This window comes from Amphibalanus amphitrite, unplaced genomic scaffold, assembly GCF_019059575.1.
Source record: "Amphibalanus amphitrite isolate SeventyFive unplaced genomic scaffold, NRLGWU_Aamphi_draft 001911F_arrow, whole genome shotgun sequence".
NCBI classification, from domain to species: domain Eukaryota; kingdom Metazoa; phylum Arthropoda; class Thecostraca; order Balanomorpha; family Balanidae; genus Amphibalanus; species Amphibalanus amphitrite.
Window position 1 is genome coordinate 29,810 of NW_024883404.1, and position 20,671 is coordinate 50,480.

Sequence of the window (20,671 nt, forward strand, 5' to 3'; positions counted from 1 at the left end):
AGGGAACTACTGTTTCGATGACAGTGGTCGAGTTAAGTTGACGATTGTGAGTGGTTTACCGTTAGTTACATAATATTGTCTTGTTTTTAACTTATAGTTATTGGTTATACGAATGGAAAGTTTACTTGTTAATCGATGCTTTCAAGGTTGTTGTTATGATTATATATTTTGTAACGAAAGCTCATTATATTTCGCTCAAAGACCCCATGAACACGAGCATTGAGCACAGTGGTAACTAGCATATTTCAGATTAATTTGCGAATGATGACCAATTATGCCCTTTGGCCATTTCCTGGCTCATTTAACCCCGGCTACTTATAGTTTTCAAGCTGAAACTGTTTGAACAGTTGTATTGATAGATACCCGGTCTGTTTTACACTGGCTTTGCTATTGATCTTTATCTACTGCGACTTCCATGTTGAGTTTCTTGGAGCGAATGTTTGCCCATTCCGCAGCATCGGGCTGGAATTCTATAGCTTGGTGCATTGCGTCGAAAGGTGCATCGCCTATTGCTCAAAATGGCGCGTTAGTCCTGTGTGTGATGACCCATTGCAGAGGGAATGCTTGTTCGATCGACCGTGGCACAAAACATCCGTCCATCAAAGCAATACAGCGAAAAAGGCCGCCAAAAAATTTCAGCTCACTGCTCAATGACCCATGATCACAACAGATCACGAAATACGTCAAGCTGCTGTCATTTGTGTTCAGTCATTAGGTCGGTCGGGCATTCGACCCACTCTCACCAAGTACCACGAGGTGAATATTGATGATGTAATAGCAAATGACGTCATTGATTGCGCGACAAATGGACAGACATCACCAGTGGGCGATCCACATCTACGCAAATTACCCCAATTTCTGTTCCAGGATCTAACATTTGGATAAAACATGGCGCCGCTGTTTGTCTTTCGGTACCGTTCCTCCTCGATCGACCTGCCTTTCGTACGTCAGTGGAGTTTGTTCGCGCCTACTGGACCGATCAGTAAACAGCCCTCGGCCTCGCCTCAGTGGCGGTGTTTGCCCACCATGACCTCAGTACGCGACGCCAATGCTCCAGGCGGAAATTGGAGCATAACACGTGGGCATCACGATCAATACGCTTACCGCGACCCATAGGAGCCAGACCGTACACCGAGGTATATAGCAGACTTGAGGATAATTATCGATTAGAAATTATATGCGAATGTGATTGATAAGAAACTACCGGTTCCCATGTGCCTATCGATGCTTAGGCCTATAGGCGTCTATTGGTGCTTAGCAACCTTTTATCTAGTGGAACCATCAGCGTGCAGGGAGCGAGCGTGCTTATGAATAACAGCACCGATCGCTGAATAACGAGACAGGTGGGCTGACGACGATATACCTGTTTACTAAAGATGACCCTGGGTCATACTGCTGCCTAGCTTATCGTGCTGCAAAATGTGCATAGCGGCTAATGTGCTACAACAACCATTGCCCTTCGTAATGGCAAAGCTGTTTTGTCGCCAAGGGTACAAATAGGTTTCGAAGTCTTTCCTTTAGGCCTCGAGTTTTCCATAATGGCCTTTAACCCTCGCCCATGTAGGGGGGGGGGGGGGTTGGTGCAACCCCCCCTGAGGTTTTTCTTAGCTACACGCCGAACCGTTTCAGATAGCCTGCTCAAATTTTCAGTACCCTATGGGGCATCCTTTGCGCAACTTTTGGTATTTTTTTGTCAAGGTCATGTCAGGTCACGGAGTTATGACGTCATAAAGGGAACAACCTTCGGCCAGATTTACGCTAAATTGGAGATTGCTTCACATTAGTATAAATGCCGACTGACCTGACACACTGATGGATTGTTTTAGAATCATAACTGGCTGATTTGACATTGGCACAATGTCCGTTGACCTTTTCAAGGTTACTAAAGGTCAAGGTCAGGTCAGTGACTTCGGTTGACCTGTAATGACTTCTTGCACTTGTATGCCTTTTCGGGGTATTTTGATGCCCTGAATTCGAATTTGCTATCCATTTCAGGCATCGTCGGTTGTTTCTTGTAGTTCATTTTGGGTCAGGGTGAGGTCAGTGACGTCACACGCCTGACGTGACCCAATGCACAAATGACCTTGCAGACTTCCGATGCTCCCAACGCATCATTTTTAGAGTTATGACATCGAAATACACACCAAACGATAGAGAATTGATCAAGGATCACGATAGTGAAGGTTTCAAGTCGATATCTTTTACCGTTTTGCCGCAATCGGCGCGGAAATCTGAAAAAGTTAGATTTTTCCGAAATTTTGACCTTTGACCGGTCATAAGTAGGTCAAATGTTGACCTAGGACCAAAAAATATACCACCAATCGCGAGATCTCGTTGAGAGCAATCCGTTGGTCTTTTCCGCTAAGCTCTACGACGCTCCGTTTTCAAACGCCAGGGGGGTCGCACCAACCCCCCCCCCCCCCCTGCATGGGCGAAGGTGGCAAAATACCGTTTACGGGCGAGGGTTAATTCATTGGACTGGTTCGTACTTATCTCTACAGTACACAAGGACTTTCTGCCTTTGCAAAAGTCCACAGTTCTTTTGTTAGGACGCATGGCTCAGTCTTACAGAATAAAAGTCATGACGTCGTATATGACGCATGTTTTCCAAAGACGGCAGAAGTTAAGAACAGTGATCTATTGGGAACGCATTTCTGCAGTTCAACAAGTCTAGTTTTGGTAAATATTATATAGTTTTTGTTGAGAAACGACTCAGTTGTACCTATCTGGCGGCTTTTAGCCCAATGGTATGACTTCTTATAAAAACCTAGCTCTGTGATCAATTTCAAATAATTTTTTCAGCGACTTTTCAAATATGCATTTACGTTGAATCAGAATGGCTTTTTCCTCCCGAACAGTCCACAAAATGCCTAAGTGCATGCAACCAGAGCAGGCGCGGCGCCACGGATTTTGTCCAGGGGGGGCAGAGCTTCCGGGGGGCCTCACACCAAGGGGGCCTCCCAGCAGTGGGGCCTTTTTGTTGTACCTATCACCAACAAATCATGCATCCTTTTATCCCGGTTACTTTTCTTTCCAAAAAGTTCACATGCTTTGCGGTATGGACGACAGTATAAGTTACCTAACAAAAAGTACCTACGTCTTGGGGTAAGTTTGGGAAAAAGGGATTTGTGTGGTAGTAGGTAGGTACTAGCCTAGGTAGGCATACTGAATACCTAATTGAATTTTTATTTCAGAGGGTTAAAATGCAAAAGTTAAAAAATGACGGTAAAGCGTTTTTTTTCAACTTCAAGACTATGGCCGTGACAGCGCCTCCCATTAAGCCTTTTTCGATCGAAATGGCAGAACATACACTGGCGGATCCAGACTTGCGTTTTGGGGGGGGCCAACTCCTGCAAGTAACCAAACCTAGGGTACCCCCAAATCCTGTTTTCTCATCGGATTTAGGCCACTTATTTTTTCGTCACAGCCCTGAAACGATATTTTTTTTTTAAACTAAAAATAAAAAAATATAGAAATGGTAGCCCACCCAACCCGAGCCTAAATATTACTTTGAAAACACTTCAAATTGCTTTTGTCGACCAATTAGCCCGCTCCGGGTCGGTGCGTGGCGCAGCCTTCGCGGACTGGGATGTGTCGGTTGGACCCCCTGCCGTTCGGCCCCTGATTAAGCTAGAGCTCGCGGAAAAAAACAGGCGTGTTGCCCGTGAGTGACGAGACGAAGCCGATGATACCCGATTTTAAGGTCCTTGGTCATTGGTTGACCTTCCAGGGCGGTGTTTCACGGTCGTGCTGACAGCCGCTGACAGCGCATTCCGCGAGCTAAGGTCAGCCTTCGGTAGTGTTGTGGGTATAGGCTTGTTGATGTCTCCATTGAAACCAAAAGTGCCATCAGCGCTGGCAGCGGCTGGCAGCGTGCCGTGAAACACCGCCCAGGTCAGGTCACAGACCCAAAAGACGGAAAAATCAGGACCTGTCAGAACCTCCTAAAGTAAGGCTGTAATACGTTTTTTTTGTGCTGATCACAAATTTCATGTTAGTTTGGATCATAGATAATGTCTTCATGCGTTTAGACCATGTCGGGGCAGGTCAGGTCAGATCAACCAGTAGGGGTACTTATGGGCGTCCGTATAGCAGGTGTCCACTACCACTGGCAGCTACGTAACATGATACGAAGGCATCAAAACTACTTCGTAAATGTTCAAATGGCTGCAAAATGCTAAATTCAAAATCAGCTAAACGAAACTATCCTAGAAACATGTTAAACTCGGAAAAGTGCACCGAGGTCATCAAAGGTCAATGACCTGACTTGACCGTAAGGTGACATTGGCATCCGCCCTAATGCGTGGGAGCAACATCATATCACATGTTTGAGCGTTTTAAACCACGAAAAGACTATGAAAGCGCGGATAATGTGAGCCGACATACGCCGAATCGCTATTCCGGCCAAACATGGCCTCCAACATGGCCAAACATATGGTGCGTTCGGAGAGGCACATTCCATGTGGAATCCGTTGAATATTCCATGCGCGCGGAATATTTCCGGAGATTAGCCGTTCAGAGAGATACGCCTCCGAACGCGGCACGGGGAATATTCCCGGGGACGGTGAATATTCCATGCTCTCCGAACGCACGGATAGTCTCGAGAAATAGGCCACAAGTCAAAGTTCACTTGGGTCAGGGTCATGAAATTTTCAGACTTTGTCACCATGAGGGTACTAAAGTTTCGTCGCGATCGGCTTCATGATACCTTACACGATAACTTCACACGTCGATCGAGAGTTAAAGCATGGATGAAGGAGAACCAGGGGATGAAGGTTCTTTCATCCATGGTTAAAGTGTGCAATAAGAACTTCTTGGGTGAAGACAAGACCAACACTTTTATCAAGCTCACAGATTTTTAATGATACGGTATTTTCTCTCTACCTACTACGCCCTTCTCACATTCATTTTTCTTAAGTGTTTTTGGGGACAAAAAATATATGTTGTTCCCCTTTCAGGCTTGGGGGCATGACCCCGTGGCCCCCCTGGATCCGCTAGGCCGAAACTAACTAGGTCGTTTTCAAACGGTCTGATATTTCAGGTCATAGTTTGCAAACGGCCGGTGTTTTCAGGTAGTTTCATATGGCCTGACTGGGCCAGGCCGTTTGCAAACGGACCGAATTTTCATACGGCCTGTAACATATATTCAGATTTCGACATCTGTCGTAGCATCAAATGCTGATGTGGCGCACTCAAAAGCCGGAATTGGTCCTTGGATGCCGTAAGGACCCTTTTAAGAAATAAGTGACCCGACTGACCCTTAGAGATTGGCCTGAGCTGTGACCGAAATAAGTCTTTTACCGTTTCGCAGGAAGGGACAAAAAGGTCCCTCATATGCTTCTTGTACAATTACGAAACAAAACAAGTTTTTTTCAACGAAAACTCAGGGAGTTTTCCTAAAAAATTTATTGCGCATATTCCGTGAATGAAAAGTTACCGGGTCATGTCAGGTGAGGCTGCCACAGCAAGTTTGTTAACTTGACAGCTCAATCGATATTTATGCAATAAGACCTTCTCGGGTGACGATAAGACATGACGACACTTTATGAAGGAAGCTAGTAAACCCGGTAGTTTCTCCATAGGCGCGGGAACCGGGGGGAGGGGGCAGTGGTGGCAGCTTGCCCCCCCCCCCCCAACTCTGGGGCCGTGCGGGCGGTGCCCCCACAACTTTCAGACAGAATACCGCTCCTTTTTGCAAATGTTTTCTTTTTTTGTTGAAAAAGCCAAGGGATGAAAAATAAGTGGCCTAAAACCGGCGACAAAACTATATTTGGGGGATCCTAGGTTGATCTCTATCATGGTGTGACCTCCCCCCCCCCCCGTCTAAAAGTAGTTCCCGCGCCCCTGGGTTTCTCTACGCTATTGAATCACGCTGCTGATTCTAGTAAGTATCTACTACACAACCTTCTCACATTAATTTTTCTTCGAGCGTTTTGGGGGGCCAAAAGATTGTTGGCCCCCTCTTTCAGGCTTTTTGGGCCCATGGCCCCGGTGGCCCCCTTGAATCCGCCAGTGGGGGCGGTGCCCCCACAACTTTCAAACGGAATACCGTCCTTTTTTGCAATTGTTTTCTTTTTTTGTTGTTGAAAAAGCCAAGGGATGAAAAATAAGTGGCCTAAAACCGGTGAGAAAACTAGATTTGGGGGGACCCTAGGTTGATCTCTATTATGGTGTGCTCCCCCAGTCTGAAAGTAGTTCCCGCGCCCCTGACTTTCTCTACGCTATTGAATCACGCTGCTGATTATGGTATCTACTACGCAACCTTCTCACATTAATTTTTCTTCAAGCGTTTTGGGGGGCCAAAAGATATGTTGGCCCCCTCTTTCAGGCTTTTGGGGGGCCATGGCCCCGGTGGCCCCCCTGGATCCGCCAGTGGGGGCGGTGCCCCCACAACTTTCAGACGGAATAACGTCCTTTTTTGCAACTGTTTCTTTTTTTTGTTGAAAAAGCCAAGGGATGAAAAATAAGTGGCCTAAAACCGGTGAGAAAACTAGATTTGGGGGGACCCTAGGTTGATCTCTATTATGGTGTGCTCCCCCAGTCTGAAAGTAGTTCCCGCGCCCCGACTTTCTCTACGCTATTGAATCACGCTGCTGATTCTAGTAGGTATCTACTACGCAACCTTCTCACATTAATTTTTCTCCAAGCGTTTTGGGGGGGGGGGGCCAAAAGATATGTTGGCCCCCCCTTTCAGGCTTTTGGGGGGGCCATGGCCCCGGTGGCCCCCCCCTGGATCCGCCAGTGAGAACATACCTAAGGTCATTCTGACCTAATTTTCGGACGACCTATCAGAGGCCAGATCCTCTCGAATTTTCTTTTTACCACAGTGCGTTAAATTGGTATACTAGACCTCCAGAAAGTTTGATGACGATATCTAAATACACTGCATAAATAAAATGTAATTGTACTATAAATACAATGTACTTTCAGAGACATCAAGAGAAGAGGACAGAGGGAGACATTTTGACCCTCGCCCTAAAGGGACGTCCGTTGAGGGGCTTCTTCTGAAAAAGTGTCAATCGTGGCCGTAACCCTTCTGGGTAGATATGGTACAAGACTTTCTATAGTCCAACAAATTTATCGATGCTCTCTTTTCATAAGTGTGGCCTTTCCTAAACTATGCAGGCTTCAGATTGCTCTAATACCAGAAACTTTCGCCTCAGCGATCAGGAATCTTTAAGGCCTATAGCATGTAAGTGGCTTTCTCTGATTATGAACTCTCATTGAGCCACACAGGGCGGTCACACCCGCCGCCGGCGAGGAGTGAGGACGGTTGTAATTGACCTGGGTTGACCTTTTAAAAGTCAAGAACCATTTTGAAGGCGTTTAGGTTAAAATTGAACCACAGATTCGGATTCAGGACCTCAAGAAACCTCTCCAAGCATATCACGGAGGTCAGCATGTCAACATGCAAGGTCATTGACCTTGGCTGACCATAGATAGGTCAATATACATGTACAGTTTCATACAGTTGTCAACATAACAATGTACAGCTTCATGTCCTATCAAAATCTGACACACAATCACACGGAATAGTTTCGTTATTGCCAATGAGATCACGTCCAAGTAGGTACGGTACCTACATCTATGTACGATTTTATCAAAAACGATCGGAGGTTTTACCTTTTATGACGTCATAGCTCGATGACCTGACATGACCCAGAACTTTTTTTTACTAAAATTTGCGCAAAGGATGCCCCAGTGGCCATTGAAAATTTCAGCACGATCCTACTAATAGCTCGGCGCACATCGCAAAAAAAAACTCATGGGTCGCATCGAACCCCTCCCCCACTCCCCTGTCAGGGCGAGGGAGGCGCTGTTGTAGGCCCTCAGAGTTGCGTGTATGGGTCATATGACCCTCATAGACGTCGGTGTGGGCCCTTAGAGACGCAGGTGAGGGTCCTCACAGTCACCGCTATGGGACCCTAAAAGAAAACTGATTTGAGAAACTGATCAGAGAAACTGATCATTGGCAGGTGTGGGTCCTTTGAACTGCTGGCTCCTAATTGGCTGGCAAGGGTTCTCAGAGTCCGGTAACTGGTAAGAGGCCCTCAGAAGCCGGAGTTGGCCCTTCTGGAGATAAGCTGGCTACTTAGGAGCCTAAAGATGCTCTTGCGGGCTCTGTGAGGCCTTTCTGAGGTGAAATATGCCCAGCGTGGACCCTCAGCGGCCAATTAGCGTCGCAGGGCACCTTGAGCCCTGGGACTCCGAACTTGATGGGGGAATGTTCTTCCTGGCCCCCTGGCTACGCCACTGCCTGCTTTCACATGAAAGTAGGCACCCTCTTCTGCACCCTCTTTTGCGCCTTAAAGGCGATGGCGCCCTCTCGAAGGATGGCTTCCCCCATGACTTTGTCCGCACCATTTTTTTTTCCAGCGTGGTTACGCCCCTGGCTAAGCCTTCCTTCTACAAGAAGCCTCGACCTCCTATTTGCACATAGAGACTTTTACTGGTACAGAGAGCCTCTGAATTGCCCATAGGCCTCCTGTTGGTACAGGGGGCCTCCAATTTGAACAGAGAGCCTGATACTGGTACAGAGGACCTCGGATTTATCCAGGGGCCTCCTGGCTCCTGTTGGCACCGGGGGCCTCCTATTTGTACAGGGGCCCTCTGTTTGCACAGGGGGACTCCTATATGTAAAAAGGACCTCTTGTAAGTACAGAGGGCCTCTTATTTGTCCAGGGGGTCTCCAATTTCTACAGAGGACCTATTGTTGGTGCAAGGGGCCTCCTATATCAATATGCGTACATAGAGGATGCCTCCTCTTTGAACAGAGAACCTGTGTACAGGGTGCCTCCTCTTTGCACAGAGAGCCTGTGTACAGGGTGCCTTCTCTTTGCACAGAGAGCTTCCAGTTTGTTTAGGGGGTCTCCTATTTGTCTAGGGGGCCTCCTACTTATCCCAGGGGCTTCCTATTTCTCCATGGGGCCTCCTATTTGCCAAGGGGGTATCCTATTTCTACAGAGAGCCTCTATTTGTCCAGGAGGCCTTCTATTTGCCAAGGGTGCCTTCTATTTGTCCAGAGAGCTTCCAATTTGTCTAGGGGCCTCCTCTTTGTCCAGGGGGCTCCTGTTTGTCGAGAGGGCCTCCTATTTGTCTAGGGGGCCTCCTTTTTGTACAGAGGACCTCCTCAATGTCCAGGGTGCCTCCTATGTGTACAGAGGGCCTCCAATTTGTCCAAGGGGCTTGCTGTTCGTCTGGGGGGCCTGCTGTGTTTCCAGGAGGCCTCCTTTTTCTTCAAGGGCCTTGTAATTGTCTAGGGACTTCCTTATTGTACAGGGCAGCTCCTATCTTCACAGGGGGCCTCCTATTTACCCAGGGTGCCTCCAAATTGTACAGGAGGCCTCCTTATTGTCCAGGGCCCTACTATTTGTCTAGGGGACCTCCCATTTGTCTAGGGGCCTCCCTTTTGTACAGGGGACCTACTATTGGTACAGAGGGCCACCTTTTTCTACCGAGGTCCTCCTATTTCTGCAGGGGCCCAGGGGCCTCCTATGTGTGCACTGTGCAGGCACCTTTTATTGGTCTAGGGGCCTCCTATTTGTCTAGGGGCCTCCTATTTGTCTAGGGGCCTCCTATTTGTCTAGGGGCCTCCTATTTGTCTAGGGGCCTCCTATTTGTCTAGGGGCCTCCTATTTGTCTAGGGGCCTCCACTTTATCCAGGAGGCTCCTTTTTGTCGAGAGAGGGTCTTTTTGTCCTAGAGGACTCCTATTTGTCTAAAGGGCCTCCTTTTTCTGCAGAATCCTCCTATTTTTCCAGGGGCCTCCTAGTCGCTAAGGGGGTCTCCTGTTTGTCCAAAGGGGCTCTTATTTGTACATGGGGCCTCCTATTTATCCAGAGGACCTCCTAATCGTCCAGGGGCCTCCTATTTGTACAGGGGGCCTTCTATTTGTCCAGGGGGCTTTCTATATCTCCAAGGGGCCTCCTAATTATCCAGGGGCCTGCTATTAGCCCAGTGGCCTCCAATTGTACAGGGGCCTCCTAATCGTCCAAGGGGTCTCCTATTTGTACAGAGGGCCTCCTATTTGTCGAGGGGCCTTTTATTTGTCTAGGGGCCCTCCTGTTTGTACAGGGCACCTCCAATTCATACAAAGAACCTTCTATATTATCAGCGGCCCTCCATTTGTAAAGTAGCTGGTGCGCCTCGAGGCTATGTCTGGGGTGGAAAAGTCACAGATAAGAATAGGGGCCTGTGATTTTGAGCAAAAGGGCCTTCAGTATTACAGGGGTGGCAAAAAGATATGTTTGCCCCCCTGGCTGGCGCCAGGGGGGGCAGCTGCCCCCCCCCCTGCCCCCCGGTGGCGCCGCCCCTGAACCAAAGGTGGAGATCTCGGGGAGGGGGGGTCGGGGGGTCAGGACCCCCCCTGAAAACGAATTACTGCTATGTAAGTCAATGACCATTGACTAGTACTGCATCCAGCCCGCCTCCACCTGCCCGGCCTGGACCCCCCCCCCCTGACATTTTGACAGATCTCCACCCCTGCATGCAACATTGAACCGAAGTGTGACAGGGTAACCGAGCCATCTGAGAATGACCCCGAATGGTCTTCCCGCGCCCTGATGGGGGGGCATTTTGGCCCCCCTGTGGTTTTCTTAAATAGCGAGAAAACGGCGGCGCGCAGCGCCGCCAAATTTTGGATACCTTACCGGGCATCAATTTGACACCTTCACACAAAATTTCAAGTCACAGGTCACCTCAGGTCAGGAATTATTCAGGTCAAACTGAGGTCATGTTCGAGTAAAAATGAGCAAAAAACATGACATCTTGAAACGCTCACCAATTCTACAGTTAACAAGCAATTTTAATTTTTTTTTATGTGGTTGTGTAGAGAAAAGACGGCGCTACAAAACTGCTATCTCGGATTTTCGAAATTTTGGGATTTTGACCCCAAAAAATAAAAAAAAATTGATATTTGTTAGAAAAACTCAAAAAATTTCCAATTTTTTTTTTGAATTTCGAAAAAAACCGGAATATGTGTGATAGTCCCTGCGCTCTTTGATATACATACCAAATTTTAGATCGATACCTCCTTTTTTGGCCAAGTTATAGCGAAAAAAACTGTTAAAAATTGTTGACGTCAAATTTTTGAACTCAATTTTTAGCAATTCTAGACCACGTAGCGCAAAACGGAGACCACCATTGAACTTCCCGTGACGAGCTGCATCGAATCGATACCCATTTTATGCAAAAATATCAACTTTGAAATTTGACCTAATTTGACCTGACCTTGACCTGACCTTGACCTGACCTTGACCTGACCTTGACCTGACCTTGACCAAAACGTGACCTAAGCTGGCCCTAAAGTCTGTCTGACCCACATAATCGCATTTGTCATGTAAAATGGACCATAAAACATGTATCACACGACACTTTCATATTGTGACCCCCCAGTGACCTGACCTCTGTGACCTGACCTGGTGTCAGTGACCTCAAATAGCAAAATATCTGTTTGAAGAACATTTCCCCATCGACGATTTTCAATGAAATGCATTTTACTCGATTTTACAACGCATTTCTTGAAATGCCTGTAAACGGTGAAAATTCGACCTTTGACCTGACCTGTGACGTCATCGGTTTGACCGAGGTCAATAAAATTGGGTCACAAGGTAGTTCCCCGTTGGGGCTATCCAACACCGTTTACCGCTTGTCGCTATGTTGCGTGGTTCTCGAGATCTGAGGGGGGGGGCCAAAATGCCCCCCCCCCATCAGACCGCGTTGCTCGGCAGACCCCATCTGGGCGCGGGTTAAGCTGAGACTGGCCTTTTCTGAGTGATGAACGCGGCTTGGTAGCCATCGGTACTTAATTTTATATTTCCAAGCAGCTTCATACGATCTGGAAAAATAACGATGGATCGAGAGTCTTGCAATAAGGGGTCACTCTTTGAACTAAATTATACGTCATCGGCTCCCTCTTGCAGGACAACGCACCGAATGTAATGATCATACATGCATACATATGGAGCCCGATGGAAGAGAGACATGAAGGCAATCGTTCAGCATCTCCTCCAGCTGTGCCGTCGGGAAGTGCAAAGAAACGATGGCGACAGCTTCACACACTCCACCTTTTGAGTGTGGAACAACACCCACCCGTCTGCTGCAGGAGAAGCAGTAACTCACCGTGTTCGGGACTTGGTTCAGCTGTTCGTCCAGCTGCTCCAGGCGCTGGTTGACCTCCTCCAGCTGGGTCATCTTGTTCTTGAACTGGGGCAGCACGTCCGGATCGGATCTTTGGGCTTCGGCGATCTCCCGCTCGATCTGGAGGTACTCCTCCAGAGTCTTCTTATCGAGGATCGGCTATACGACATCAGATAAATAATTAATAAGGCAAAACGTATTTCTTGAATGGCACAGGCCTTATCACACTAAGCCATTGCTTGCTTTGCCTGCAAAATGTTTCTAATGCGACAACATAGCAATTAACTTTCACCGAGTCCTTTCTTCATTTTTAAGTGGCAATTCGGTTAATTTAAAAAGCTAGGCTTCTGTACCGTTTGTTACGATGCAGAGTCCCTTTTTATGGCCTCTGACACATTTCATTAAGGAGAAGAGTGATGTTTATAAATTGGCACTAACAAGCCTCAGTGAGGACAAGCCTGTCAATGATTACTCATCAATGGTTTGTCAGTACATCGGCACCCATTACAACGGTGCTGCACCTCCCTAGAAGTGCTCATCTGATTACCGTAACACTTTTCGCTGAGCGGTGTTAAGGATGTCGTGATGGGATTGAACCGTACTATACCACAAAGCAATACCGATGACATCATTTACAAGACTCAGATCGAAACATGTCCCTCTGAAAAGCTTGTCGAGATTATCAAGATCATTTGTGAGTAGCATGCTGTGAGGTGGCTTTAAGATTTCTGATGGAGATATTACGATATTTTCCCAAGGTATTGGTCGCAGTTAGATCTATAGTTAAGAGTTACACGAATACACTTAATCAGAAAGGAAGTATAAATGCTTACCAAACCCCATATCAAATTTCTTGAGGTTCGGCCTCATGTGTCCCGAAATGACTGCTTATTCATTACGGAGCGAGCGAAGCGAGCGTAGTCTTTCCCTAGATTAACGGAAATTTCTGAGTATGAGCGGCCGGCCGGCCGGCCGGCCGGCCGGCCGGCCGTGGTCACGCTTTTGCGAGGCTTATATCTCAGCAACCACTTGACCGATTTACACGCGGTAATTTTTGTAGGGTAGCTTCATTCCTTCTACCAAGTATTGGACTGTTCCCGATGCATGTGGGTGACCCCTTATGCACGTGCCACGTGCAAAACGAAGAGGTGTCACTTTTGTAATTGTTGCAATATCTCGGTAACTACTTGGCCGATTGCGCTGAAAGTTGGCATGTAGGTAGGCACCCACTAGGCACTGCATATCCATGTGCCAGAGTTGGGGTGCTGCTGCACGTGCGCACGTGCAGGGGTCGATTCCAGATCTCGAGAACGGCTGGACCGATGGCGCTCAAATTTGGCACATGGTTAGGGACCGGTTAGTAGGGTGCCGTGCAAAAGTCAGTTGGGACCCATTTTGCACGTGCGCACGTGCAGGGTGCCGCTTCCAGATCTCGAGAACGACTGGGCCGATTGTGCTCAAATTTGGCACATCGCTAGAGACCGATTAGTAGGGTGCCGTGCACAAGTCAGCTGGAGGTACCCCCTCGTAATTTCGCACGTGCAAGGCTCACCCTCTCGCTCGCTCCGTTAGTCGCCCCAAAAGGCGTTATACTGGTTTTATTTTAACGGTGTAACCAGAAAAGAAAAGGAAACAAATACCACAATAAGAGTATGTTAAAATGATCGGTGTCATTACCTCGGAATTCGGATAGCTCCTCATGTTGTTAGTCTTCACTGACTGGGCCCACGAGTCAGGTGCCTGTCAACAACACACAACAGCGTAATGATATTACAGCAAGTGTCCCTATCCTAGTCGTAAACAATCAGAGCAGCTTTAAACTTTACATGTAAATTCAGCATACAAAGGTCAGCATTCAGCAATCCTTATCGCCGAGAGGCAGATTAGTGTTTGTCCGACTACTGATAATGCCTTATCAAAGTTTGCAAACGGTTGGACTTCTTGGAGCCTTGCTGTAATTAGGCAATTTTTTCGCCATAGTTATAGCTTGGGAGCTTTATCAGCGATAAAACGTTTAGCTCAGAGCCCAGAGGTATTCCTTATGCCTGAGTATTATTCTGCCTTTACAATGAATATACATAAATGGATTGGTGATATATGGCCGCAGGCACGTACCCAGGATTTCGCCCAGGAGGGGGCCACCTGCTTTCGAAGGGGCCCCCCACAGTGTATAGGGCCCCCCAGGTTCCCCGCGGGGGCCCCCGGGAGTCATGAAGAACCTTTCGATGGTGGGGGGGGGGGGCATAGTGGGTCCGGTCTCTCCTGCAGACGTAGGTGAGAAAACGCCACGTGTGTGTGAAAACGCAATGCAGTTCTTTACAACCTAATGTAGCATTTGGTTGTGATTTCTCGCGTTCAACTTCATCAAAGTCAATAAAAACGGTCTCTGAAACGGTCTAAGCCTTGAGAAAATGTGGAAAATTGGAAAGTAAAAATATTTTTGCTTGAGGAGTGTGCATGAAACGCACGACATTTTATGAGCGAGCGCCTCAATTACTGAACATCCTCCAATGCCGGATATGTAGGTATATAATATAATAGTGGGGAATAAATGTCTCGTTATCGGAATTCCACTATCTGGCAACTAGCCCTATGTAAACGCGGCTATTATATGTTTCACTAGGAATCGAGCGCAATTGTACTTTTAGCCAGAAAATAAATGCTTGGGTAATTCTGGGACACTGTATTAATTGGAGGAATAGGAATTAGGAGGAAATGCGATTGCAAATCGACCCACATCCCTGTGTTAGCCAATGACGCCTTTGGGGCCAAGGTTGGGGGTATTCAGTTTAGCCTTTTTGTTTTTCTGTGATATCTCCGGCACCGTGAAAGATATTGGCTCCTTCAGATGAGTGCCTACTCCAGTCACTACTTATATCCAGTAGCCAGTAGCCACTCAGATGATTTGGGATCAATCAGGTGATAAGTGTACTTTCAGACGACCAGGGGCCCCCAGTCGACCAGGGGTTCCCAGGCGACCAGGTCCTCCAGATGACTAGGGGCCCCACTGCCCCAGGCGACCAGGGCCCTCCAGGCGACCAAGAGCCAATGCGATCAGGTCCCCAAAGCGATCAGGGGCCCCCAGGCGACCAGGGGGCCCCCATGCGACCAGGGGGCCCCATGCGACCAGGCCCCCGGCTACCAGGGGCCCCCAGGCGACCAGGGGCCCTCTAGGTGACCAGCGGCCCTCAGGCGATCAGGGGCCCCCAGGCGACCAGGGGATCCCAGGCTTCCAGGGGCCCAAGGCGACCAGGGTCCCCCAGGCGACTAGGGGCGACCGGGGGCCCCAGGCAACCAGGGGCCCCCATGCGACCAGGCCCCCCGGCTACCAGGGGCCCCCTGGGCGACTAGGTACCCCCAGGCGATCAGGGGCCTCAATATCATGCAACCAGAGGCCCCCCATGCGACTAGGGCCCCCTAGGCGACTAGGGGCCACAGACTATCAGGGGCCCATACGACCAGGCCCCCGGCTATCAGGGCCCCCTAGGCAACTAGGGGCCCCCAGTCGATCAGGGGACTCATGCGACCAGAGGCCCCCCCCCCATGCGACCAGGGCCCCCTAGGCGACTAAGGGCCACAGGCTATCAGGGGCCCCCATGAAACCAGGCCTCCGGCTACCAGAGGCCCCCTAGGCGACCAGGGGCCCAGGAAACTGGGGGGCCCTTGGATGACTGCAGGGGCCCCTCGGGTACCCAGGGCACATAAATGAAACTTTAATATCAATTTTTCTTCCGAGTAAAAGACGTGTTATCCAGTGTTTAAAAAATATCCTGGGGCCTGAGGGGCCCCCTGAGCGCCTTCGGCGCTCAGGGGGGGGGCCTTGGCCCCCGTGGCCCCCCTTGGGTACGTCACTGTATATGGGTCAATTAGCGTCAAACGTGTCACTCACACTCCACTCACCACTCCCTGGAGAGTGTCCCTCTCACCGCACTCACCGTGAGTGTCACTCACACTCGCACTCACCACTCCCTGGGGAGTGTCCCTCTCACCCCACTCACCGTGAGTGTCACTCACACTCCACTCACCACTCCCTGGGGAGTGTCCCTCTCACCGCACTCACCACTCGAGCCGTGCCGCGCCGGGAGCCGTATGCCGAGTCACAGCTCTGCCCCGAGCCCATACCGGCAGCCTGCCCTCGGTCACAGCAGCACCGCTCACTGGATGTGCCGCCTCATGCCCCGCGGCCGGCCGCCGACCTGACCTGTAGCCGAGCGCCCGCGGCGGCCCGGCGCGACGCAGGTCGCCGGCCGTCATCGCCATAGCAATGCAGTAAACAGAGGGACACTGTGCCGGCCCAGGCCTTGGTGCGGCGATATCGAACTGTTGGCCTTGTCCTCGGCTGGCCGAGCACACAGAGCACAGGTGGATATGGTGTCGGCACTGCGTAGCCCCGCGCGAACTTTCGCGTCGGGGGTCATGACCTTGTAAAAGGATGTGGTGTGATAGCACACATCCGTGCTCGTTAGGGTATAGTTATACATATGAATTTTTATATAAATGGTCACGAAGTAGGAACGTGGATGCACTGCACATCCTGCTTTAAAATGTGGGGTCTGTGCATGGGTAATATGCGTGTGTGTGTGATGCAAAAAGCGCTCTGCTGGAAGCATTCAGTCCCCTTTTGTTTACTTACAGAGGTTATCATTGGCCTGTAGATTTAAGGAGTGGCCACTGGCCGTGAATTATCTGACTGATAAAAAGCAATGAGTAAGGGGGGTTGATGCACCCCCTAAGGTTTTTCGCGAATAACTCGCGTAAAAAGCGGCCGATCGCGACGAAACTTTCAGTACCCTTCGCATTGATCAATTTTACACCTACCCTGAAAATTTTATGACCCTGGCCCAAATGATCTTTGACCTGTGACCTCTTTTCCGAGACCATGTTTGGCCGGAGTCGCGATTCGGCGTATATGTCGGCTCGCATTAGCCGCGCGTTTGCAAGCTTTTCGTGGTTTCAAACGTTCAAACATGTGATTTGATGTTGCTCCCATACATTAGGGTGGGTGTCAAGGTCACCTGAAGGTCAGGTCAGGTCATTGACCTTTGGTGACCTCGGTTCACTTTTTCCAGTTTTACATGTTTCTAGGCTAGTTTTTGGAGCTGAATTCGAATTATTTAGCAACCATTTGAACATTTTCGAAGTAGTTTTGGTGCCTTCGCAACATGTTACGAAGCTGTCAGAGGCGGTTGACACGTATTACGAATACCCGTCACGACCCCTATACCGGTTGACCTGACCTGACCCGACCCGACCTGATCTTAATGCTTAAAGACATCATCCCTGATCAAAACTTACACGATATTCGTGATCAGCACCCCGGAAAACCACATAGCAGCCACACTTTACGACTTTCTAACAGGTCCCGATTTTCCCGATTTTCGGGTCATTGACCTGACCTGGAAGGTCATCCGATGACCTAGGACCTTAAAATTGGGTATCATCGGCTTCCTCTCGTGACGGGCAACACGCTCGTTTTTTTCCGCGAAGCTCTAGCTCGATCAGGGGCCAAACGCGGGGGGGGGGGTTCGTACCACCCCCCCCCCCCCTTTGCCGTCGAAGGACGCAAAATGGCCTGTGCCGGCGAGGGTTAACAAAAAATATGAACAGCGGGGGCATTCCACGATAGATCGCACCAGGCCCGTCATCCTCACCTCTCAGATTTGAATAACAATCGGTCTTAGGGGTAATCATAGGCCCCAAAGACGCCTGTCAACATATCAGACTTCTCAGATGGGAACTTTTTGAGTTATATTGCAAAACATTTAATTTGGGATTATAAGGATGAGTTTGATGGGCTATAAATCAAGAATGAGTTAAGCAAGCGACAAACAGCAAACAGCACCCAACTTGTGATGAATCAAAGATTAATGTAACGTTGGAAATTTCACAGAAAAAGTTTTGTTTTTGAAAATTATCGTTATCTTTTTTCACTTGCCTTTAGCGACCCTTGGGACCATTTTGTTGTTGTTGTTTTTTCAAAATAAATTTTAGGTCATTGCGAATCGACATGCAAAAAAACTAGAAAGGTGTTCTTTCTATAAATTTCCCATTTTCACGCAATCGAAATGGGTTTCAGGGGGTTGGTAAGCTCGCCGTTGTGCCCCTAATGGAGCTAGAGCCTCGCGGGAAAAACGAGTGTGTGTGCCCTTACAAGACGCAGCGATTTGTACATATGTACCTACCCGATTTTAAGGTCTCAGGTCAACCGGTGATATCGGAGGCCAGGTCATGTGACCCGAGTTACGGGTTCCGTTTTTGATAAATGATTTATAAAAAAAATGCCAGAGCCGCGATTTTGGCACCATCGTGTTCGCCTAACTCAGGCGCTTCGAATGGTTACTTTTTGTTTGGTGAGGTCAACTTAACCCGCGCGGGGCTGGGGGGGTAAATTTTACCCCCTCGCGAATTGTTGCAATATCTCAAAAACGGCGGCGCGCAGCGCCGCCGTTTTTGAGCGCAGCGCCGCCAAACGGCTAATAGCCGTTTTCACGACGGGCTATCCGGCGAATGCACCTAATTTGACCAAATCTGCACCTAATTTCTTTTACAGCAAATATCTTCATTTTATGAATTCATTTCAAGTGTTTTAATCGATGATGCTCTCTGATAATATGACAAAGCAGGCATATAAGCAATTAGTGCAACCCTAGCTGATAGCCGCTATAGAAGACACACTGAACCTGATTTGACCAAATCTGCACCTAATCTGTACCAGATGTGCACCAAATGTGTACCAGATGGCCGTCGTGAAAACGGCTAATATTTACCACCCCCCCCCCCCGTCTAAATATTTACTCCCGTCTAACTCCGTAAATAGGTATAGAAGCTACGGAAACAAAAATGGTACCAAACGAAAGGCCTTTACGAGGCCATTCTAAAGCACCCATACTTTTTACCTCAGGCTAGTTTTCAAGGTCAGAGGTCAAGATCAAAGGCAAAAACAGGCATTAAATTGGTGAAAACGGGTGAAAGCGACAGAAGAAATTCTGTGGAATCCAAAGATGTGCTTAGACTTTGAGGTAAAGATCAACGTCATGCTTAAAAAATTGACGTCAAACTTTGCACTTTTTCGTATATTTTGCACACTATTATCCAAATTAGTTTTGAAATATTTTAGTGAAGGTTATTGGGCACCTACATACTTGTGGCTCATGTTACGACACAAGTCTGCCACAAGGTCAAGATCGGGCAAGAATATCCTTGCTAGAGACTAATTCGCCGATTCAAGTCTGACATAATGATTCAGCCATTTTTGCTTCCTGACGCACTAAATGAATGCTTAGAGCGAACTGGATGCCAGATTCGTTATCAGCGGCTACGAATTCATCTTATTACACTTTCATGTGTCAAGGTCAACCATCCGAGGTCACATGAGGTCGACATAGGACTTGAACTTTTCTAAACAAAATATATGCCATTCGACGCGCCTTGAGGAGACAGATGCGTTGGTACCACTGTCTTTGCTCTAGGCCCATTTTTGTTAAAGTTATTTGCGAAAACTGAAATCCCAGCAGCTCGGGGTCGTTAACCTGACTCTTGACCTCAGGTCAACAAAATTATTTCGTATTTTTACCTATGTCATATGCTACACCCGTGCTCGGAATTTGTATTTATCTCTAAAAGTTTATCTTTGGCAGCTGTTTGAAGTGCACCTCTGTGACGTCGAAATTTGTCGTGCAAGGGTCTAGGAAAATCGACCCTGTGAGGTCATCAAGGCGGTTGAGTCCAAGTTTTTTATTTCACGAGATGTGAAATTGATGGGGGAAAAGATAGGTACTGAAAGTTTGGCGCTCCTATTATCCCTAAGCGCTCGAGAGATATCGTGAATATTAGTGGGGGGGGGGGGGGAAACATTGTCCCCCAGTCCCGGCCCTCTGCCTTCCACGCTAACGGTCAACTAAGCGGGCACAGCGGATTGCCGTTTTGTCGTCTTTCTCATGCTACGAACTATAGCAGACTTCACGTGAAATATAACCTGTTCCATATCTTGACATCGGTCCCACACGCTGGTCTCAACGTGTGCACTTTTATTTAAAACGCGGATGTAGATTCGATTGCATAACTTTGATACATATATAGCGTGAGATGAATGTGATCTGAATCGAAACCAGTGGGGCAGAGTCACGTCTGATCTGTGCTCCGTGCATATCGCTAATCTCAGCACATTCCAACGTGCTCATTGAGTGAGATACGTGGCCAAATCGCTGACCAGAGTGTTTAACGTTAGATAAATAGCTGCGATACCACTTGCCGAGTGGGAAATATTTATTTTTACGTTCTTCCCTGTGTTTGGAGGTATATTTAAACACTATGTTGAAATTGTTTTGGATAGTGAGGAACTACTTATGCTCTAATAATAATCATTGTATAATATTAATGTTTTGTGTAACATTGCATTGATAGCGTGTCTACTATCTTCAAATCTGTGTGAAATTTCAGATGATGCTGAGCACTCCAAAAGAGACAGTGACATTGGCGGTGCTGTGGGTTTGAATAGTGTTAGGCTCATGAAAACCTGGCTTGTAAACACTGGC

At 48.2% G+C, this 20,671-nt stretch overlaps 1 protein-coding gene across 1 annotated transcript in view; it reads right to left on the bottom strand.

Moving 5' to 3' along the window:
* LOC122375753 overlaps positions 1-16,492 on the bottom strand; it is a 34,805-nt gene extending 18,313 nt beyond the window's left edge. Inside the window, exons 1-3 of the mRNA XM_043355247.1 lie at positions 16,198-16,492; positions 13,815-13,877; positions 12,120-12,296 (exon numbers count right to left, since the gene is read on the bottom strand). Of these exons, the coding sequence (XP_043211182.1) occupies positions 12,120-12,296; positions 13,815-13,877; positions 16,198-16,257 (300 nt within the window). The 5' untranslated portion in view covers positions 16,258-16,492. The remainder of the gene's footprint in view (positions 1-12,119; positions 12,297-13,814; positions 13,878-16,197) is intronic.
* Positions 16,493-20,671: the final 4,179 nt, after the last annotated feature.